Genomic DNA, 17,942 nt, shown 5'->3' with positions numbered 1-17,942 from the left:
CGAAAGATAAGATTATTTGTGTTAATGCGGTAGTTATTAAAATATTTGTCCATATGCTATAATATCTTTTTGAATGATTTGATAATGTAATTTCTTTTCACACTGATCACACATGTATAACTTAAATTCTATTTAGCTATGAGTTGAATAAACTACTAACAGTTACCTAATCTTAGACAAATTTGATCTCGTATTCTTATAGGTTTTAGCAATCGATTAGAAGTTCATCGGAGGCGTAGCATCAAATGTCTCATCCTTGAATATTAAATTGAAAAACTCTTCTTTTGTTTGACTAAGCTTCACTCATAACAGAAATAGCAGGTAATAAGATTTGTAACGAAGTTTTAATATAATTAAAATGTTTATTTAAAGATTTTTATACTTAGTGGTTTGCCAATTTCATTCATTGTTACCATCATCGTCATTATTATCAACTATTATTATCAATTATATGCCACTACCACGTACAAATTACCATCCTCAATCACAAGTAATGACTATAATTAGTTGTCTTATCGCTAATTATCATTGTCACAACAATCACCCATCACTGCATACTAACCACCATTTTCAACCACAACCACCATTATTGTCAATTACAATCATGTGTCGTTATTACAGTTAGCCATTATTTACCATCATCATGTCATGACTAACCACCACTACAACAACAATTACCCATCTATCAACAACTATCGTCATTATTCACCACCCACCATTAACTATAACTAGTACTTATCAACCGTTAACACTATCATCACTAGCTACTACCCACATCTAGCCCTGAGTCAACATCATCCCAATTGCTATTCACAACCATGCCGTTTGCCAACCATATGTATATATAATATATTCAGCTTTTAATGTTTAAATCTTAATGCAAATCTTAATATTTAAATATCTACTCAAATTCAAACATTTAATTTAATACGAAAAAATGCTAATTAATACTTGTACATAATGACTAGCCGTACCGTGACACAAAGATTACAAGGGATTGCATCATTTATTTAGGAATTTGGTTCTCAGAATTAAGAGTTTTGTACATTACCTTAGAAAGTCGGTTACAACTAAAATTTTGAAAAAATAGAGTGGTAACCTACTCGAGGATAGAGAACAAATAGTATTATTTATATTATCAGTTAATACAAAACAAGATCTTTACTAGACATGTGTTGGTAAAGATTTTCACACAAAGGAATGTATGTATCTATACAAGTTCTTCGGATCGATTTTTGATTAAAATTAAAATTAAATCAATTATATTAATTTTAAAATTTACAAAAATTAAATCCAACCAGATAAAATAAAAATCATTGATTTGGTTCATTTTTCAATTTATAACTAACTAATGAAAATTCATAATAATAAAATAATAGTGGCATGAGACAATTATTTCAAATGAACATGAGGAATTAATAAATTCTCTCTATTATTACAAGATGAATACATCTGAATTTTCTATTATTTTTCAATACTATTCCATAACTTTAACATGTTTAAGTTGCATAATTATAGAGCTTCCTCCATCGCATATGTTTAATATCCACATAAGCAATATATTACTTTAAATAGAATGATCAATCCTTCGAACATTAAAGGGGCAAGTGAGTAGATGAATATTTTTAGCAGTGAAAATTAAAAACTGGTTATACACTATATACCACATATAGACAATTAAACTTAAGTGTTGGGTTTGGATATATTTTTAAAGAAATGAAATTTAGAGGTGTTATTTAGTGCATATGAAATAAGTAGATCAAAATCAAATTAATTATTAAAAGGTATAAAATAAGTATAATTATTTATGAAAAATAGAATATCATATATTCAAATAGTTATAAAATTTATGTATACAAATTATCGGTTCAATTTGATTATTTTATTATTATTATTTTAGTAAAAATCAAATCAAACATTATGGAAATTTTTAAATTTCATACCAAATATAAGTTCTTTCAATCGATTTGGTTTGATATTTTCGCCAAACCGTGAACACCCTCCCTAACATACTTCTACCTAACATTCCAAAAACTAATTGTTCATTGAAGTATATATTCACCTGAAATTAAAATGAAGTAACAGAAAAGTGCAATCTTGGAATTTAATGAAGATGATTGAATAACAAATTTATTGTCTTACTTAAAACAAGAAGTATAAGTTTCCTAATGAGAATAGATAAATTAGGTCAGGTAGGTGTATACCTAATTTTAAATGTCAAGAGGGAAATGGGAAAATAAAATTATTTAACTTGCAAATGGTTAAGCTGTTAGTTTTCAGTTAGCAATTTGCAGTTGAGAAACTTAATTGTGTAGCTTCAAATCCTATAAATTTTAATTCAGGTAAAAGAATGTGTAGAAAATGATATGATGAATTGAACAGACAAGCTAACATGGTGATTAGGTGAACATACTCATATAAGAAAAGAACAGGCGGACGTTTGATCATGAAATTTTTTCTTTTTTTATTTTTGAAATTCAACTTCGAACAATTTCCAAATTGAACAGACAAGCTAACATTGTTGTTTTTCTTGCCATTGAATTTAAATTCATATAGTTTGTGAATTTCCTTTGCGTGATTGTTAATTTGGTATGATAGGCATGCTAGATTAATTATCGAGGTGTCATAAGTTGATTCGTATCTAAACAACACTTTGAGTCATATATACATAAATGAATTAGATACAACTCTATCATTGTCTTGTGTAAAGGTAATGTATATAGTATAATGGAAAAATGCGTATTTACTATAATGCGCGAGATTTGTTACGTAGGATTCGCATGTCTACGTAACGTATTTAATTTTATGATAGTATGTAGATATTTAAATTGACTTATTTTTAGTGATTTTTGGATTTTATACTATTTTTTTTAGTTTTGGAAGTATTTAAATAACTCAAAAAATACTTTAAAACACATTTTTAAGATTGAAAAAATACCAAAAAAAGTCAAAAATTGGGTATTTCCAACTTATGACTATTAACTTATAAGTCACTTTAAAAAATGTCAATCCAAACACCCCTTAAATGTTTATTTCCGCACACAAAATTTGAGAATATATATGTCAGATAAGACCAAATTAAAAGGCACGTTCGCTTTTATATTTCCTTAACTTCCATTGGTTCATGAACAAATTACATGTGTGCTAACTACTCTCTGTAAAATGAACCAACTTTTTATAGGTACGACTATATGAGTGTAAAAGGCTGAGCGACAACACATAGATGACTAGTCGATTACTTATACATAACAAGACTTTGTGGTATATATATTTAGTACGGAGAACTAATATATTTCGCAAAAAATAACGAATTTGAAATGTCACTTATGAATTTTATTTTATTTTTACTTCCCTTGGTGAAGTAATTTTCTATAATTTTTAAGTACTTATTTTCTTAGAAAAAATGTTTTTTAGCCAATCAAATATAGAAAAACTAAAAAAATATTATATTTTTCTGAGTCATACCAAACACACCCTTAATATCACCATATGTACGTAATAGGAATATTTTAGAACATATGCATGCATGTATATATTTTCCTTATATATGTATCCTAAATTTGACAATATATGCTGATGAACCTTTAAACGTGGATATGCATGCGTAAATCATATCAAGAGAAAATAAAATGAAGAGTTTAAGGAAGTAGGTAAAACCGGTGAAGACACAAGATCTAGTCCAACATATTTTTTATTTTTTTTTCTGGAATCCACATTGGAGCCAGAGGCGGAGCTAGTTAGGTGGGGGTTCATGGGTTCGGACGAACCCAATAGCTTTTTCGTAGATCATGTATTTATATTAGAAAATTAAATAAATATATGTATATTACCTTGTGAGCCCCTAAAAAAAACTAATTGACAGCTTAGAGATAATTAAGGAAGGGGTCGTGGTCTCATGAAAATGTTTTTCACGCTAGAGTTGGGGTTCAATTCCAACTATCAACAAAAAGTTTCTCTTTTTTAGAAAAGGAAATTTAGACCCTCAAACTCCTAATTCTGGCCCCGCCTTTGAATTTAGAGCCCGACTAAATTTGAATTTGCTCCGAAAAGTACACCTCTAATTGGATCTGATTAAATTTAAATTTGCGCCGAGATAACGCGCTCCCTAACCAAGGCAACTCCTTACCCGGAGAAACTCGAACCAAAGACCTCTAGTCAAGGATGAGGGAGTATTTATCATTCCACCACAGCCCTTGTTGGTTAGTCCAACATATATCAATATGCTATATAAATTTATTTTTATTATTATTATTATTATGAAGCTTATACTTTTGCCATGTACCCATTAGGCGATTACTTGTTAATCTTTTCTGGACTACAGAGATGAATTTATAATTGAAGTTTACAAAATGTACAAGTTCAATGAATTCCTAAATAAATATACATAGTTTAGAAAATTCCTCAATTGATCAACAATACTGAATTCTGTCGAATTTATACTTTTCATGCTCTTGATAATTAAGTTATGCTTCAAATTTACCGTCAATACAATAAAAATCATAAATTAATTTTCTTTTGTTGGCAGTTGTTACGAACGAGAAGGACTAGGTGATACATGACATATATAAAAACTTATAAAGTTTTGCTTACAAATGGAGGTTGAAAGATGTAGACTTCCTTAATTGTAACAAGTCCAATTTCACATAAAATAAAATATAGTAAAAATAACCTAAGTTAGGCCAACTATATGAAAGTAGTCTTATGACAAGTCAACAACACCTTTTCGTTATCTTTTGAAACAAAACAAAACAATTACCAACTTTTTGCTTATTTCTTTAGTTTATTAATATTGCATTTTCGTTATTCATGTTTAACAGATTATAATAAGATATATAATCTATTTTGTTGAACTTTATATTAACGAGAAAAAAGCAACATTAACTTTTTTGTTTAGTCATCAATTAGTAACATCATTGTTGTTAGAGGACCCATGACTAAGAGGGTTAATTCCCATGTCAGCACTAATGACTCCCTTTAAATTTTAATTACTTTTTTCACGTGAGACATTAGGGGTTAACTAGTTAGAATTTTGAGTTTATAAATTTTATATTTTAGAAAATGTAGTTTATTTACCTTTGAATTGATTATTTATATATTATTAAGTGAAATTCTTTTAATGCAAATATAAAGTTTGGACCAAAGCTAGTCATGAGTTTTGCTCAACTATTAGGAGTAATTGGCAGACATGTAATTTTCCCCGTGTGACATTATTACTAGTACATACTAGTATTTTAATAAAATGTTTTATATACTTTCTTTAAATTTCTTAATCATGGTTATAAAGAAAACTTATGTTTTAAGCAATTTATCATCTTTTTCCAGGTCATATAATCCATACTTATCAATTATCATACACCACAATTACTATAGTCGCCTTTTTATTAATTTGAAAGCAAAAATCCACAGTTTTATTGCAAATATAAACAAATAAATAAAACACAAGCCAATACAATATTATATATAGATATACTCGTACTACATATGCAAAATATTTGTTGGCTAATTAAGTTGATTGGCTTTTATGACTTTCACCTTATTAGGTTCGATGTGTGGAATTATTCCTAATTTTGAAAAAGATGTGCTACTCGTGTTCCTATATATAGGTTGAAGTTTCTAACATCTCCGCTCGAATATTATGGAAACAATATTCAAGTTTTATTAAGTTTTTTTTGATAAACTTAGAGACTTGTGACTTTATGTAGCGTTGTTATAGTCATGTATCGTAAATAATTTCTTATATCATAAAAATCACCTTAAATATATACACTACCTTAAAATTGAGATCTGTAATAATCTTGAAAAATAAGACATTATATATTACTACTCCTTACATCCCAAATCAATAGTCACTTTCCCTCAGAAAAATCTTCCCAAAATAAATTAAAATTTAAGATTAAAGTTGGTAATTATTTTCAACTATACATTTAATATTAAAGACTATTAGTGCACAATATTTAAGATAAAACAATCAAGTTGTTTACAAAAATGATTGAATTTTTAGACACTAGGTGCTTAAAAATGGTCGAAGTAGTTGAATAGGAGGATCATTATGGTTATAACTATTGATAAGTTTATCAAAGACAGAAATAATTTTATCAAGTTAACTTGGGAGTATGTAACTTAATTATAAACTAGTACATTTGTTTAATATTTTTTCTTAATGAACCAAAAAAAAGGTAACGCGACAACTAAAAGAGGAAAAAATATAGATAAGGTAAGTGTAAATATTTTGTTAATTAATACTCCAATGAATAAAATATAGAAAAGGATTAGTGTAAGGTGGGTTATGAGCAGATGTCATGTAGGTTAGAAAAACAGTAAAGACGTTGAAAGCAGAACAAGATTCTCTCCAACTACGCAACCTATAATTCTCTTCCATAAATATAAATTCATGTACTACTCTCCATTCATTTTCATCATTTTCTTTGTTTGTTAGCCTTGTTATCTAAATCTCAGGTACAACTTTTTAATTTCAAGTTTCTATTATTGATCTGAAAATTAATATAATTTTCATGATCGATCTGATTTACTTTTCAACTATATGATCTTTTTCTATACCTAGGTTAAAAGTTACCAATTAATTTTATGTGTTTTTAATTGAAGCTTTTTAAAGAAGGAAATTAAGAATCACCAAGAAAAAGAGTTGATCAAGCTACGAGTATTTATATCGTATATAGTCTATTATTGGACGGTCTAGATCGATCGATCATGTGTAGCAGAGGGCATTGGAGGCCTCATGAAGATGAGAAATTGAGAGAGTTAGTTGCAAAATATGGACCTCATAATTGGAACGCTATTGCACTAAACTTGCAAGGCAGATCAGGTACCGATCGTGAACATCTAACACTCTTTCGTTCAACGATTAATAGTAATTATAGTACTATTCATTCTGTTTGTCTGATTTTGACTTAGCATGAATCTTAAGTAATTAAATAGAAAAGTCTTTTACATGTTATGTAAGCTTAAACACATCTTATGGTCGGAGGGATCGAGTAGTAGAATTCTTATTTTTTCTATTATCTTTATTGTACCAGTATATATAACATGGGTACGGTATTCTATTTACAACATGCCTCTAGGGCTTCAATAGTTCAATATCAACACATCCATATGCTATCGGAAAATGAGTGGAAAAAGAAAATTTTCAACTAATTCATGCACATAAATCACGATGAGTTGTTAACTCTGATACTATGTTAAGAAAAATAGATTTTGAGCTTAGTTTAACACCTTAACTCTTAAAAGTTAGCTCATTAGGTGATTGCGCACGTTTACCATTAATCCTCTAATACCATATAAAGAAATCATCCCACCCATAAAGATCCTATATATGAACTCAACAAAAGCAAACACCCGAAAAAATAAATAGAATTCAACATCAATCATATATATACATAATTAAAAAAATAACATTAACCTTGTATAAACAATATAATTTTTTATACCAAAAGAGATTAATCTGGATGGAACGTAACCTCTTCAGCCCTTAACTCCGCCCATGCATGCACGCTCACATGTCTGATATATAAGACAATGGATTTAACGAGGACATTAGCAAGTGATCACCTAATTACCTACTCCCTCTGTCCTTAATTACTTGTCCACATTTTCTTTTTTAGTTGTCCCTAATTAATTACTTGTCCATTTTGACAAATCAAGAAAGGACATTTTCTTTTACCTATTATACCCTCAATTAATTACTTTGAAAAGGGTTGAACTTCTTGAAAATATTAAGTTCTTAATTCATCAATTAATAGGGGTAAAACGGTACGTAAATTCACTATGTCAATTATTGACTTCTTAATAGGTGTGTCAATTCAAAAGTGGACAAGTAATTAGGGACAGAGGGAGTATTATAATGAAGAATTTAAGATTTAGGTATAATCATGATGTGCAAATGAGGTATATATATATGTACTATGATGTTAATTAAATTGTTAACTTTATTTTTGACAGGAAAGAGTTGTAGGTTGAGATGGTACAATCAATTGGATCCAAGAATTAACAGAAGTCCATTCACAGAAGAGGAAGAAGAAAGACTTCTTTCATCACATAGAATTCATGGGAATAGATGGGCAATGATAGCTAGGCTATTTCCTGGACGTACTGATAATGCTGTGAAAAATCATTGGCATGTTATTATGTCCAGAAAATGTAGAGAAAGATCTAAGATATATTCAAATAGAGCTGCCCAAAAACAAGGCAATAATATGAGAAAAAGTTATATTGATCATGATCAACAATTATTAGAAAGATATAGTACTAATTGTTACCAATTCAGTACTACTTATAATTCCTTTTATCCAAAAGATAAGCTTCATTTCAACCACATGATTCCTCGGCGTTTCAACATGGATCAAGGTATGTATACCTATATTATTCATTGTTTACCTATTTCTCTCTGTTCGGTTGGTCAAAGTTTTTGGAAAATATTTTATCTATAGTTCCCTAAAAATGAGGATAATGATTGATTTTCTTACTTGAAGTACGATAGGGAAAACAAGTTTCAGATATTAAAGTGATATTCATATTGATTGATTGTGTTCTCCCAACCCCTATAGTCCTCGTCTCCACCTCTCTACCCATGTCTCACCTCTCATAGTGTTTGTTTAGATTATATACAAATGTTTTTAGGATTAAAAAAATTATACTTAGGACACAAGAAAATAATTAAGAAATCCGTTTATTTTTTTGAAAAAAAATTATTATTTATACCAAACACACTTAATTTCTTTGAGTGATTTAATTTATATACAGTACTCCAGAAAAATCTAACAAAAGATTTTTTTTAAAAATAGAAGATGAAAATCTACATATATTGTTTAGTGCATGTGCTTGCTGGAGCGAAGAATATTCTTGGAATAGTATATTAGAGATGAAACTAGAGTATATTAAAGAAGTACCCAATGTTAGATTATCCTTTAAGTGCATGCAGAATATTAGTATCATACTAATACAGATCCAAACAGAACATTTATGGTATCGTAGATTTATATAGTCGATCCTAACAGTAATAGTAATTGTCCGTGATTCTTGTATTATTTAAATTATACATACTTTTTTTATAGTCTCGATCGATCTTGTTGAAATTTTTAAAGTTAAATCATTTTAGGGGCCTAGTGAAATTAGAAGGGACTACAATAACAATATACCCAGTGAAATCTCATTAATGAAGTCTAGGAAGGTATAATGCACACCAACCCTGACGGCAAAAAAGGAATTTACGATAGATTTAGGAAGGGCATGCATGTTGTATCTCAGTCATAATGGATTGTTATTTATCGTAGTTATATTTAGATGATGTATGCATGACTTGATAGTGTATAAATTATTTTACGTGTTATTAGCGCACATGCATGTGATTAATTATATTAAGTAATTTAGGTGTGGAAATTGCAGATAAGAATGAAGAAGTGGAATGTTATGATTTTCTACAAGTGAATAATAATACTGCAGGCTCAAATAAAAGTGAAGTGATAGATCATATTGCAATTAGAAGGGGCACAGATGAAGAAGTGGAACAACAAAATGGCTGTGATAATAATATTTCTTCACAAAGCAAAAAGGCTCCAGTGAGATTTATAGATTTCCTATCAGTTGGAGACTCATCCTAATTTCTTCATTTTTTTTATTTTTTTTAAATCTATGAGACAAAAACTTCTCACTGAAAAATTCAGTGAAAACAATATATATATTTATAATATGTTGCACAATTTAGGACCTTTAACTAGAATACTGTAAAATTATGAAGCTTTTTTGCATGCATAAGGGACGTGTATGGCGTGGATATATATATATATATATATTGTTATAATTATTAGTTGACTTTGGAAGAAATTAAAAATGAGATGGGAAAGAGTTAAATATGTAATTGTGGTTTCAATATCGATATAAAAGTAGCTCACATATATATCTCTATCGTTATATAAGTGGCTCAAATATACTTTTTTCCGTCTAACAAAACATCAATGAAATAACTTAATTTTAAATTCATTTTTGTGATATTTTATTTCAATAAAAAATTTTAATTTAACGCGGTTGATTTGGGTTTTTTATTTTGATGATCTATTTTATTTTTTCTTTCATCTTCTTATAAAATTTATCATAAATAACCCCAAGTATTATTATTTTATAAATACAAAAATTAAATTATAATATAACCATAAAAAAATTACCGATTTTTTTTTACCAATTACCATATATTAAATAATGGGTTATGTTATGCTAATTACTGTACATGCTTGTCATGTAGTGACAAATTCTCAACAATTATTCGCTTTTTCACTTTTGTAAATTAAAAAAAAAAAAAGATTATTGGGCTGCATATATTGTATCTAATCTTCTAAAATATTGACATTTTTGGTAAACAAATAAACATCTCAAGGAAATTTTATAAACCTTTTACGATTTGCTATTTTAATAAAAAAAAATCTCACGAAAAGTTACCAAAAAACAATTTTGTAATGAATAAAAAACACTTCATAACTAAAATTACTTAATCTACAATATATATATACCTTCATGATGAGTAAAAGATAAATCCTTTGGATGTGGCAATTTTCCTACAGGCTACAGATGAAAAAATTAAATCTGACAGTTTATATACACAATATGTATAAGTTTCCTACGAATACACAATATTCTTATGGTAACAGTATAAATTTCCTATATATATATATATATATATATATAACATATGCAATTGAAGTGTATTGATTATATATATTTCGTCACAACATATGTAATTGAAGTGTATCGATTATATATATTTCGTTCATGTTGATAAACTGGATTACCAGAATGTAGAAATTGGGGGTAAAATGTTGTACGGCACAGCCCTAAAAAATGTTGGACAAATTACTTAACTACACTCTTTTACTTACCTTAATATCTATCTATCCCTACTTATTTCAAAAATTTCAAAAATCCCTTATTTACCTATGTATCTCTCATGTATCCCGTGCACAACGCTATGTATCCCGCTATGTGGAATGTATCAAACGCTATGTATCCCGTGCACAACGCTATGTATCCCGCTATGTGGAATGCATATATCAAACCTAATGTATCCCATGCATAATGTTATGTATCCCGCTATGTGGAATGTATCAAGCCTAATGTATCCCGTGCACAACGCTATGTATCCCGCAAACATCATTTTTAAGGGATTTTTGGTAAATAGAAAACTAGAAGGAATATGATGTTATTTAGTAGTTATAATATGTGGTCTCTATAATTTATAAAAGGGAAAAAAACATAAGTAGACACTTTTATGTAAATAATTACATATATATGGCAATATTCAATGAATAACATTTATGACAATTAAATATTTTCTTCCTTAGCCGTTTTGCATTCTCAAAAGATCGTGTTGAATAAAATAGAGATTTAAGGCAGCATGAACTCTTCAGTTCCTTTTTTTAAGGGCATGAACTGTTCAGTACCTTTTTTTAAGGTATAAGTAACTGTCTTTCATAAGAACTATACTACATTAGTTGTATCTTCCTTCTACTACAAAATCAAGCAAATTAAATGACTATTGACATGGAAGAAGAAATTGCAATTTTGGTTCAACACGATGGTAAATGGGATAGTGAACACAATTACAACAATTTCATAGTTGATGGTGTGACACTAAAAGTGAGTTCGAATTTGGATACCATCCTTGATGAAATGACGAAGATACTTGGGGTTTATGCTTCAACAGATACAATTGAAATTAAATATTCTGTGAAGCAAAATTATACTCCAATGAAGATATACAATGATAGGAGTTTGAGATGGTATTTGGATTTGAAAAGAAAAAGTTCCTTCACAGATTTTCCATTGTGTATAATATTGAAGGAAAAAAACTGTGACGGAATTTTGTCATTTTCTAATCCTATCAGTTCAAGTTCTAATTCTACCCATGATATGCAACTGGTAGAACGTGTTGAACTCACTCAAACACTTATTTCGATAGACAACAATTACTCGCGTGATGAAATGGAAATTGACGAAGATGGTATAATCAACAACAGAGTTCATAAAGACATCAAAAAAGGTCAGTTGTATATGAACAAGGAGATACTCCAAGATGTTTTAAATCGCATTGCCATCAAGGAAAATTTTCAGTTCAAAGTTAAGCGTTCAAGTACGACAAGGTAATAAATGAACTTCAACAAATAGTAAAAATTATTTTATAAGTTAGTATAAAATTCATATTAGTACTTGTTGTTCTGGTAGCTGACTGCTATACATTATATTCTAGTATATAATACTTGGTATATAGTATGTTCTAGTATATAATACTTGGCATAAAATATATTATAGTATATAATACTTGGTATAAAGTATATTCTACTGCGTTTTGCTTGTTAAAGAGTTTATTTCAATATATAATACGTGGTATAATATTCAAGTATAAAATACTTGGTATATAGTATATTTGAATTCAAATAACGGATGGTATAAATGCGGTGAAGTACATAATCAAGTAACTTATACATTAAAAGTCCTTGCAATTCAGTATTTTTACGTATCTCTAGTATTCAATATTGACCAGTTACCAAGGCGTCACTATATAATTCCCGTCTCCATTAATAATGTCCTCTTTGGAGTCTCTATGTTGTGTTTGATCACCAATTGGCTTCGCAGACTCTGTTTATGTGTATACCTCGTTGGTAATTTATTGTGTACATGTTATGTTGGTGTGACCAAAGCATCAACATCCACATAGATAGGAAGTATCCGTTAATGAAACATGGTCCCTTTTGCTGTACTTTTTGCATATTTCCTTCTTTCAGTAATAAAACCATATAATAGCCATATCCCAGATTGTTCCACCAGCATGACTTTGGTTTTATTTGTGGTCTCCTTACTGAGCTCTTCATCTTTTCAATTATAATCCACATCCACAAAGTTAATGCCGAGGAGATTAGTTGAGAGTAATAGGTTGGCGATGTTAGAAGACATTTTATTTGTTTCGTAGATAGAAACCTATAATCATGTAATAAATAGGAAGAATTCATGGTAAAATCTCAAAAACGTCCTATCATGTATGTAGCATATATAATATATTTTTACAAGTACTAAACTTCAGAATTCTTGATCATAATGATCCTTGGAATATTATTCTATAATATGTTACAATCACGATATGATGTCAATCAACTTTGCAGGTATTATCTTGTTTGTGTTGATGATCAGTGTTCATGGTATTTTAAGTCTTCCAGCCTTAATAATTCAAATATATTCAAGGAGAGAAAATTTTACAATGTTCACACATGTGGAAATGAATCAAGATTTTTTTCACAACGTCATGCTACTTCAAAGTTTGTAGGAGGCTTGTTAACAAGAAATGTTGACAATCCTAAGACAATATATACTCCAGCCGATATACAACGTGACATTAGAAATCAATATGGTGTTGATTTGAACTACATGAAGGCATGGAGGGAAAAAGAAAAGGCACTAGAGATATTAAGAGGTAAACCTAGAGATTCATATGGAAAGTTGCCTAGCTACTTGTACATGGTGAAGCATACAAATCCTGGATCTGTTACAAGATTGGAAAAGACAGACGATGGACGTTTTTTATATGCATATGTAGCTCTTTACGCCTCAATTAAAGGATGGGAATATTGCATGCCTATTGTTGTTGTTGATGGTAGTTTCTTAAAAGCAGCCTACAGGGGAACAATTTTGACAGCTTGGACACAGGATGCGGCAGGTTAGTTTAAATTGAATATATATTGGTTATTAAATGAGTTTAGGATAATTTTTTCCTTAATCTTACCTACATATTCACATTATACATAGTCTATTATTAGAAATAGTTAAACATGATTTTAAAGCCTAATTCATTATATATGTATTTTATCAATGAATCAGGTAAAATACTTCCATAACTTTTGCAGTAGTCGATTCAGAGAATGATTTATCGTGGAAATGGTTTTTCGAAAGGATACGAGAGACCTATGGCATAAGAGAAGGTATGTGTATCGTATCTGATAGGCATGAAAGCATTCTGAACGCCACTTCTGAAGTGTATCCAGGGGTGCCTCATTGTGTATACTTATACCATCTTTGGGGCAATATTAAGAAAAATATCAGGAAGCACCATAAGGTCCTGAGAAAAATATTTTTTGCAATGGCTAATGCATACACAACAGAGGAATTCGATCATTATATGGCTGAGACCTATAACATTGACAATAGGGTGAAAGAATACTTATTCGAAATTGGATATGACAGATGGTCGGTTGCACACTCCAATGTCAATAGATTCATGGTGATGACTTCAAATATTGCAGAATCTGTTAATGCAGCTGATAAAGAGGCCAGAGATCTTCTTATATATGATTTGTTGGATTACTTGATGAAGATGATTGGTCGTTGGAACAATACAAACAGGAATGAAGCAATTGCAACAGGCACAACACTAAGCACAAAATATGAAAACCTAATGATGGAGAAAATGAAGGAATCACACGGAATGATGGTATGTGATCTGTTTGTGATATCTCATTTTTTATCATTGTATAAACTTTGATCTTCTACCTCTAAAAACAATTATTGTAATGTAGGTTGTCCCGTCAACGGAATATTTGTATACAGTTTATGATGGAGGTAAACGGCATGTAGTCAATATGCGTGAAAGAATATGCACATGTAGGCAATTTCAAATGGATGTAATGCCGTGTAAGCATGCTTTGGCTATCGTGAGAAAATACTACATGAGTGAATATGAATATTGTTCTGTATACTACAAGAAAGATAACCTACTAAACGCATATGAAGTTCCAGTGTATCCTATTCCTGACGAGATTATATGGAAAATTCCTCCAAATGTCGCAGCAAATATTGTCCTACCGCCCAAGGGAAAAATCAAACTTGGCAGGCCACAAAAGATTAGATACAAAAATGGTGGTGAATCAAGAACAAAGAAGTCAAGAATTACATGTGGAGTGTGTGGACAACAAGGTCACAATAGGCAGACATGCCGAAACATTCCACAGACAACATAGTTTTTCATACTGCCTTCTTCTTATAGAAAATAGTTGGCTAGTATTTATGTTTATTTGACTCTAGTTTTTTATAATTAATGTGTCGATTTTCATGTTTGAAGACTTTTTCCTATTTTTATTTCAATTGTTGTATGTTAAACTTATATCATATATATATATATATATATATATATATATATATATCAGATGTCATTTCGAATGTAGTTGTCAAAAAACTTGCAAATTGAAATGAAATAATGTATTTTCTTCTTATGATTTCGCATTGAAGAAGACGATCTGGCTTAATGAGCATGAGAAATTGGTAAAGCACTACCTTGAGAAGGTTATGTCTTCTGGGTGCCAATTATTGTGGTACTGTTGGAAGTTATTGAACTTCCAGACAGAGGACAATGTAAATGGAGCAACAGATCCTACAGCCTAGGAATAATATTACAAACTTATCAAATAAGAAATCAAAAATTGTTAAATAAAGACAATCAGATGACTTTAAGGCATGAAAAACTCTTAATACCAAATTAGAATAAAAAGAACACTTCATCATAAGAATATGACAAAATAAAAATAGTATATCGGTTCATCACTTAACTAAAATAAACAAAGAAATATACTAGTTCAAGTTAACCCATAATACCAACTAACTATGAAAGATCAGTGACTCAAACATTCACAATGGACAAGCCTTAATACTATTCCTCTTAATTTCATAAGATATAAGCTAATTATAATAACGCTTCATGCAATCCATTTTTTTAATTATTCCCGACAATTTAGATTCACTGGTAATATGTTTCTCTAGTTTCATCTTGCCATAATTTCACAACCATGAGCCAAACTTGATACGTTGTGTATTGACATCAAATTCATTGTCAAACACATTTCTACCACATATAAATCTTGCCGCAAACAGTGCAACATAAATGCCACGATCCCTGTAATAAAGAAAAATCAAATAACATCAAAGGCTAAAAATTTAAAAGAGTTTACTCATGTATACTTTAGTGATTTTAGAAATAAAGGGCACTTATGCAGCTTGTTGTAACGGCAAATCTTCAATCATCACTACATTGAAAGGATCAACCAATGCCTTATTCTTATATGGCCCATCATTTAATTGAATATCAGTCCTTTTCTCAAAAAAATTCAAAATCAAGAGGAAGAGTGGGATAATAAATCTATAAGCATCAACAGAACTGCGAATATTGGCTCTGAAAGCAGCATCACCCATCGAATCATACACATATATCGATCTATCTTTAAAAGATAATCTTGCCATCACCATTGTTCATCAACACAAAGAGGAAACAATATATGATCAACAGTATGCCACGGCCTATTAGAAAACACAAATTCACCAAGTATGTACTTGGCTATATCATGTTCAGGCTTCACCACATCGCTATCTCCATTATTTTCAATGAATTTCTTATAAAGATCTTTTATCTTGAGATCAAATAGATAATCATTTGTGGTGAAGTTAACTGGAACATCATCGTGCATTCCTTTCTTTCTCAGATAATAAAGGATAACATCCAAATGCTGCATATAATTCCAAATATTACTATATAGTTTATAACCAAATAATCAATCACATTAAGCCCTCATTTTTCGAAACTAATTATACACAATATTTCATATTTACATACCGAACTTTCCAAAGATTGACCACTGAACGCAAACTTGTAGAACCAATCTTTCTTGCTGATAATCGTCTTTCCAAATTCAAACGGAGGATTGAGAGTATTGTATTTTTTAATATAAGGATACTTCCTATAATTATAAGTTTGTATATTAGAAATATGTTATAATTAACAACACAAACAACTATAAAAATAATAGAATACTAACTTGTTGCGTGGTCTGCGACCTTCATTCATCCATTCTCTAAATTCACCCATCTCTTTTAAACAATCAACATCCATATTAAAACTTCCAAAAGGGTGAACCCCTATTACAATACTCTTGGAAGAGGCTCCTCCACTCATATTGTCACCTGATCCATAACTATTCAGATATGGAGATTGGTGAAATGCGTCGGGACACCTATTTCGTGTGAGATGTCCTGTCACAATATGTTCTACCTCTGGATAACAAGACTTATCAATCTGTTTACATGCCACTCGACATGTAAATGGATGAATCTGAGACTCCGGGACATCAATATAATCTGACGATAAAAGTTCTGGATCTAACTCCCTAGTTTCAACTTCGCCAACTGAAAATGTATAACAAATAAAATTAATATAATTTCACAAATGGTTAGTTGTTGCCTATTCTAAGAACATATATCAAGGATACAATATAAAACTGAATTTTTTTTATAGATATATATTTTTACTTGTATATTATACCTAGAATAATATATCTTATTGGTATAAAGATCCCATTACATTCAATGAATACTGCTTATGTACCTAGAATAAGCTACTATTAATAACATTGCTTATACTTGGAATAAGATTTAACATACCAATTTTGACATCATTGTTGGAATCTTCGTTGATGGTTTGAATATTGTCTAAGTGAAGAGTAACATGTTGGTCACAATTGATATTATTTTCATAATATTCTTCGTCACAATCAACACACGTTTCTGCCTCTAAATTCTTCATACTGATATTAGTTAAAAATACATAAGACATACAATACACATAGGCATAAACATATTCTGATCTAAAAAAATTAGATACTAATTGAATACCTTAGAATCATTATTTCTATCAAATTTCTGGCTTCGAACTTCAATTGCGTTGAAATTTTTTGAATTAGATTCCATCATGAGCTTCTTTAAACTATGAACTTTCTGTTTTAGCTAATCAACAAAGAACATAATCAAAATGCTTTTCACGAATATAGTATATTAACACCTAAAAAGAAGGAAAATTCACATACTACTTGAAAGTCTTCCCTTAACTCCTTCTGTCCATCAGATATTCG

General features: G+C 29.7%; 2 protein-coding genes across 2 annotated transcripts; both read left to right on the top strand.

Moving 5' to 3' along the window:
• The first annotated feature begins 6,643 nt into the window (after positions 1–6,643).
• On the top strand, positions 6,644–9,730 carry LOC125860668 (transcription factor MYB54-like). Its single transcript, XM_049540669.1, has 3 exons — positions 6,644–6,823; positions 7,957–8,361; positions 9,400–9,730. Exons 1-3 carry the CDS (start codon positions 6,709–6,711, stop codon positions 9,612–9,614), a joined length of 735 nt encoding a protein of 244 aa, XP_049396626.1. The 5' UTR covers positions 6,644–6,708; the 3' UTR covers positions 9,615–9,730.
• Positions 9,731–11,532: 1,802 nt separating this feature from the next.
• Positions 11,533–15,008, top strand: LOC125858705 (uncharacterized). Its single transcript, XM_049538524.1, has 4 exons — positions 11,533–12,143; positions 13,161–13,711; positions 13,899–14,482; positions 14,568–15,008. Exons 1-4 carry the CDS (start codon positions 11,533–11,535, stop codon positions 15,006–15,008), a joined length of 2,187 nt encoding a protein of 728 aa, XP_049394481.1.
• The last annotated feature ends 2,934 nt before the right edge of the window (positions 15,009–17,942 follow it).

Source organism: Solanum stenotomum, chromosome 3 (assembly GCF_019186545.1).
Source record: "Solanum stenotomum isolate F172 chromosome 3, ASM1918654v1, whole genome shotgun sequence".
Classification (NCBI taxonomy): Eukaryota; Viridiplantae; Streptophyta; class Magnoliopsida; order Solanales; family Solanaceae; genus Solanum; species Solanum stenotomum.
The sequence above is the reverse complement of the archived record's forward strand: the minus strand, read 5'-3'. Positions and strand labels throughout refer to the sequence as shown.

What these genes read in the sequence shown, in the direction of transcription:
- LOC125860668 (XM_049540669.1), top strand. Translation starts at nt 6,709, where the DNA reads ATGTGTAGCAGAGGGCATTGGAGGCCTCATGAAGATGAGAAATTGAGA. An exon ending in AAACTTGCAAGGCAGATCAG is followed by an intron (nt 6,824 to 7,956) that starts GTACCGATCGTG and finishes TATTTTTGACAG; the next exon opens with GAAAGAGTTGTAGGTTGAGA. An exon ending in GCGTTTCAACATGGATCAAG is followed by an intron (nt 8,362 to 9,399) that starts GTATGTATACCT and finishes TGGAAATTGCAG; the next exon opens with ATAAGAATGAAGAAGTGGAA.
- LOC125858705 (XM_049538524.1), top strand. Translation starts at nt 11,533, where the DNA reads ATGACTATTGACATGGAAGAAGAAATTGCAATTTTGGTTCAACACGAT. An exon ending in AAGCGTTCAAGTACGACAAG is followed by an intron (nt 12,144 to 13,160) that starts GTAATAAATGAA and finishes TCAACTTTGCAG; the next exon opens with GTATTATCTTGTTTGTGTTG. An exon ending in AGGAATCACACGGAATGATG is followed by an intron (nt 14,483 to 14,567) that starts GTATGTGATCTG and finishes ATTGTAATGTAG; the next exon opens with GTTGTCCCGTCAACGGAATA.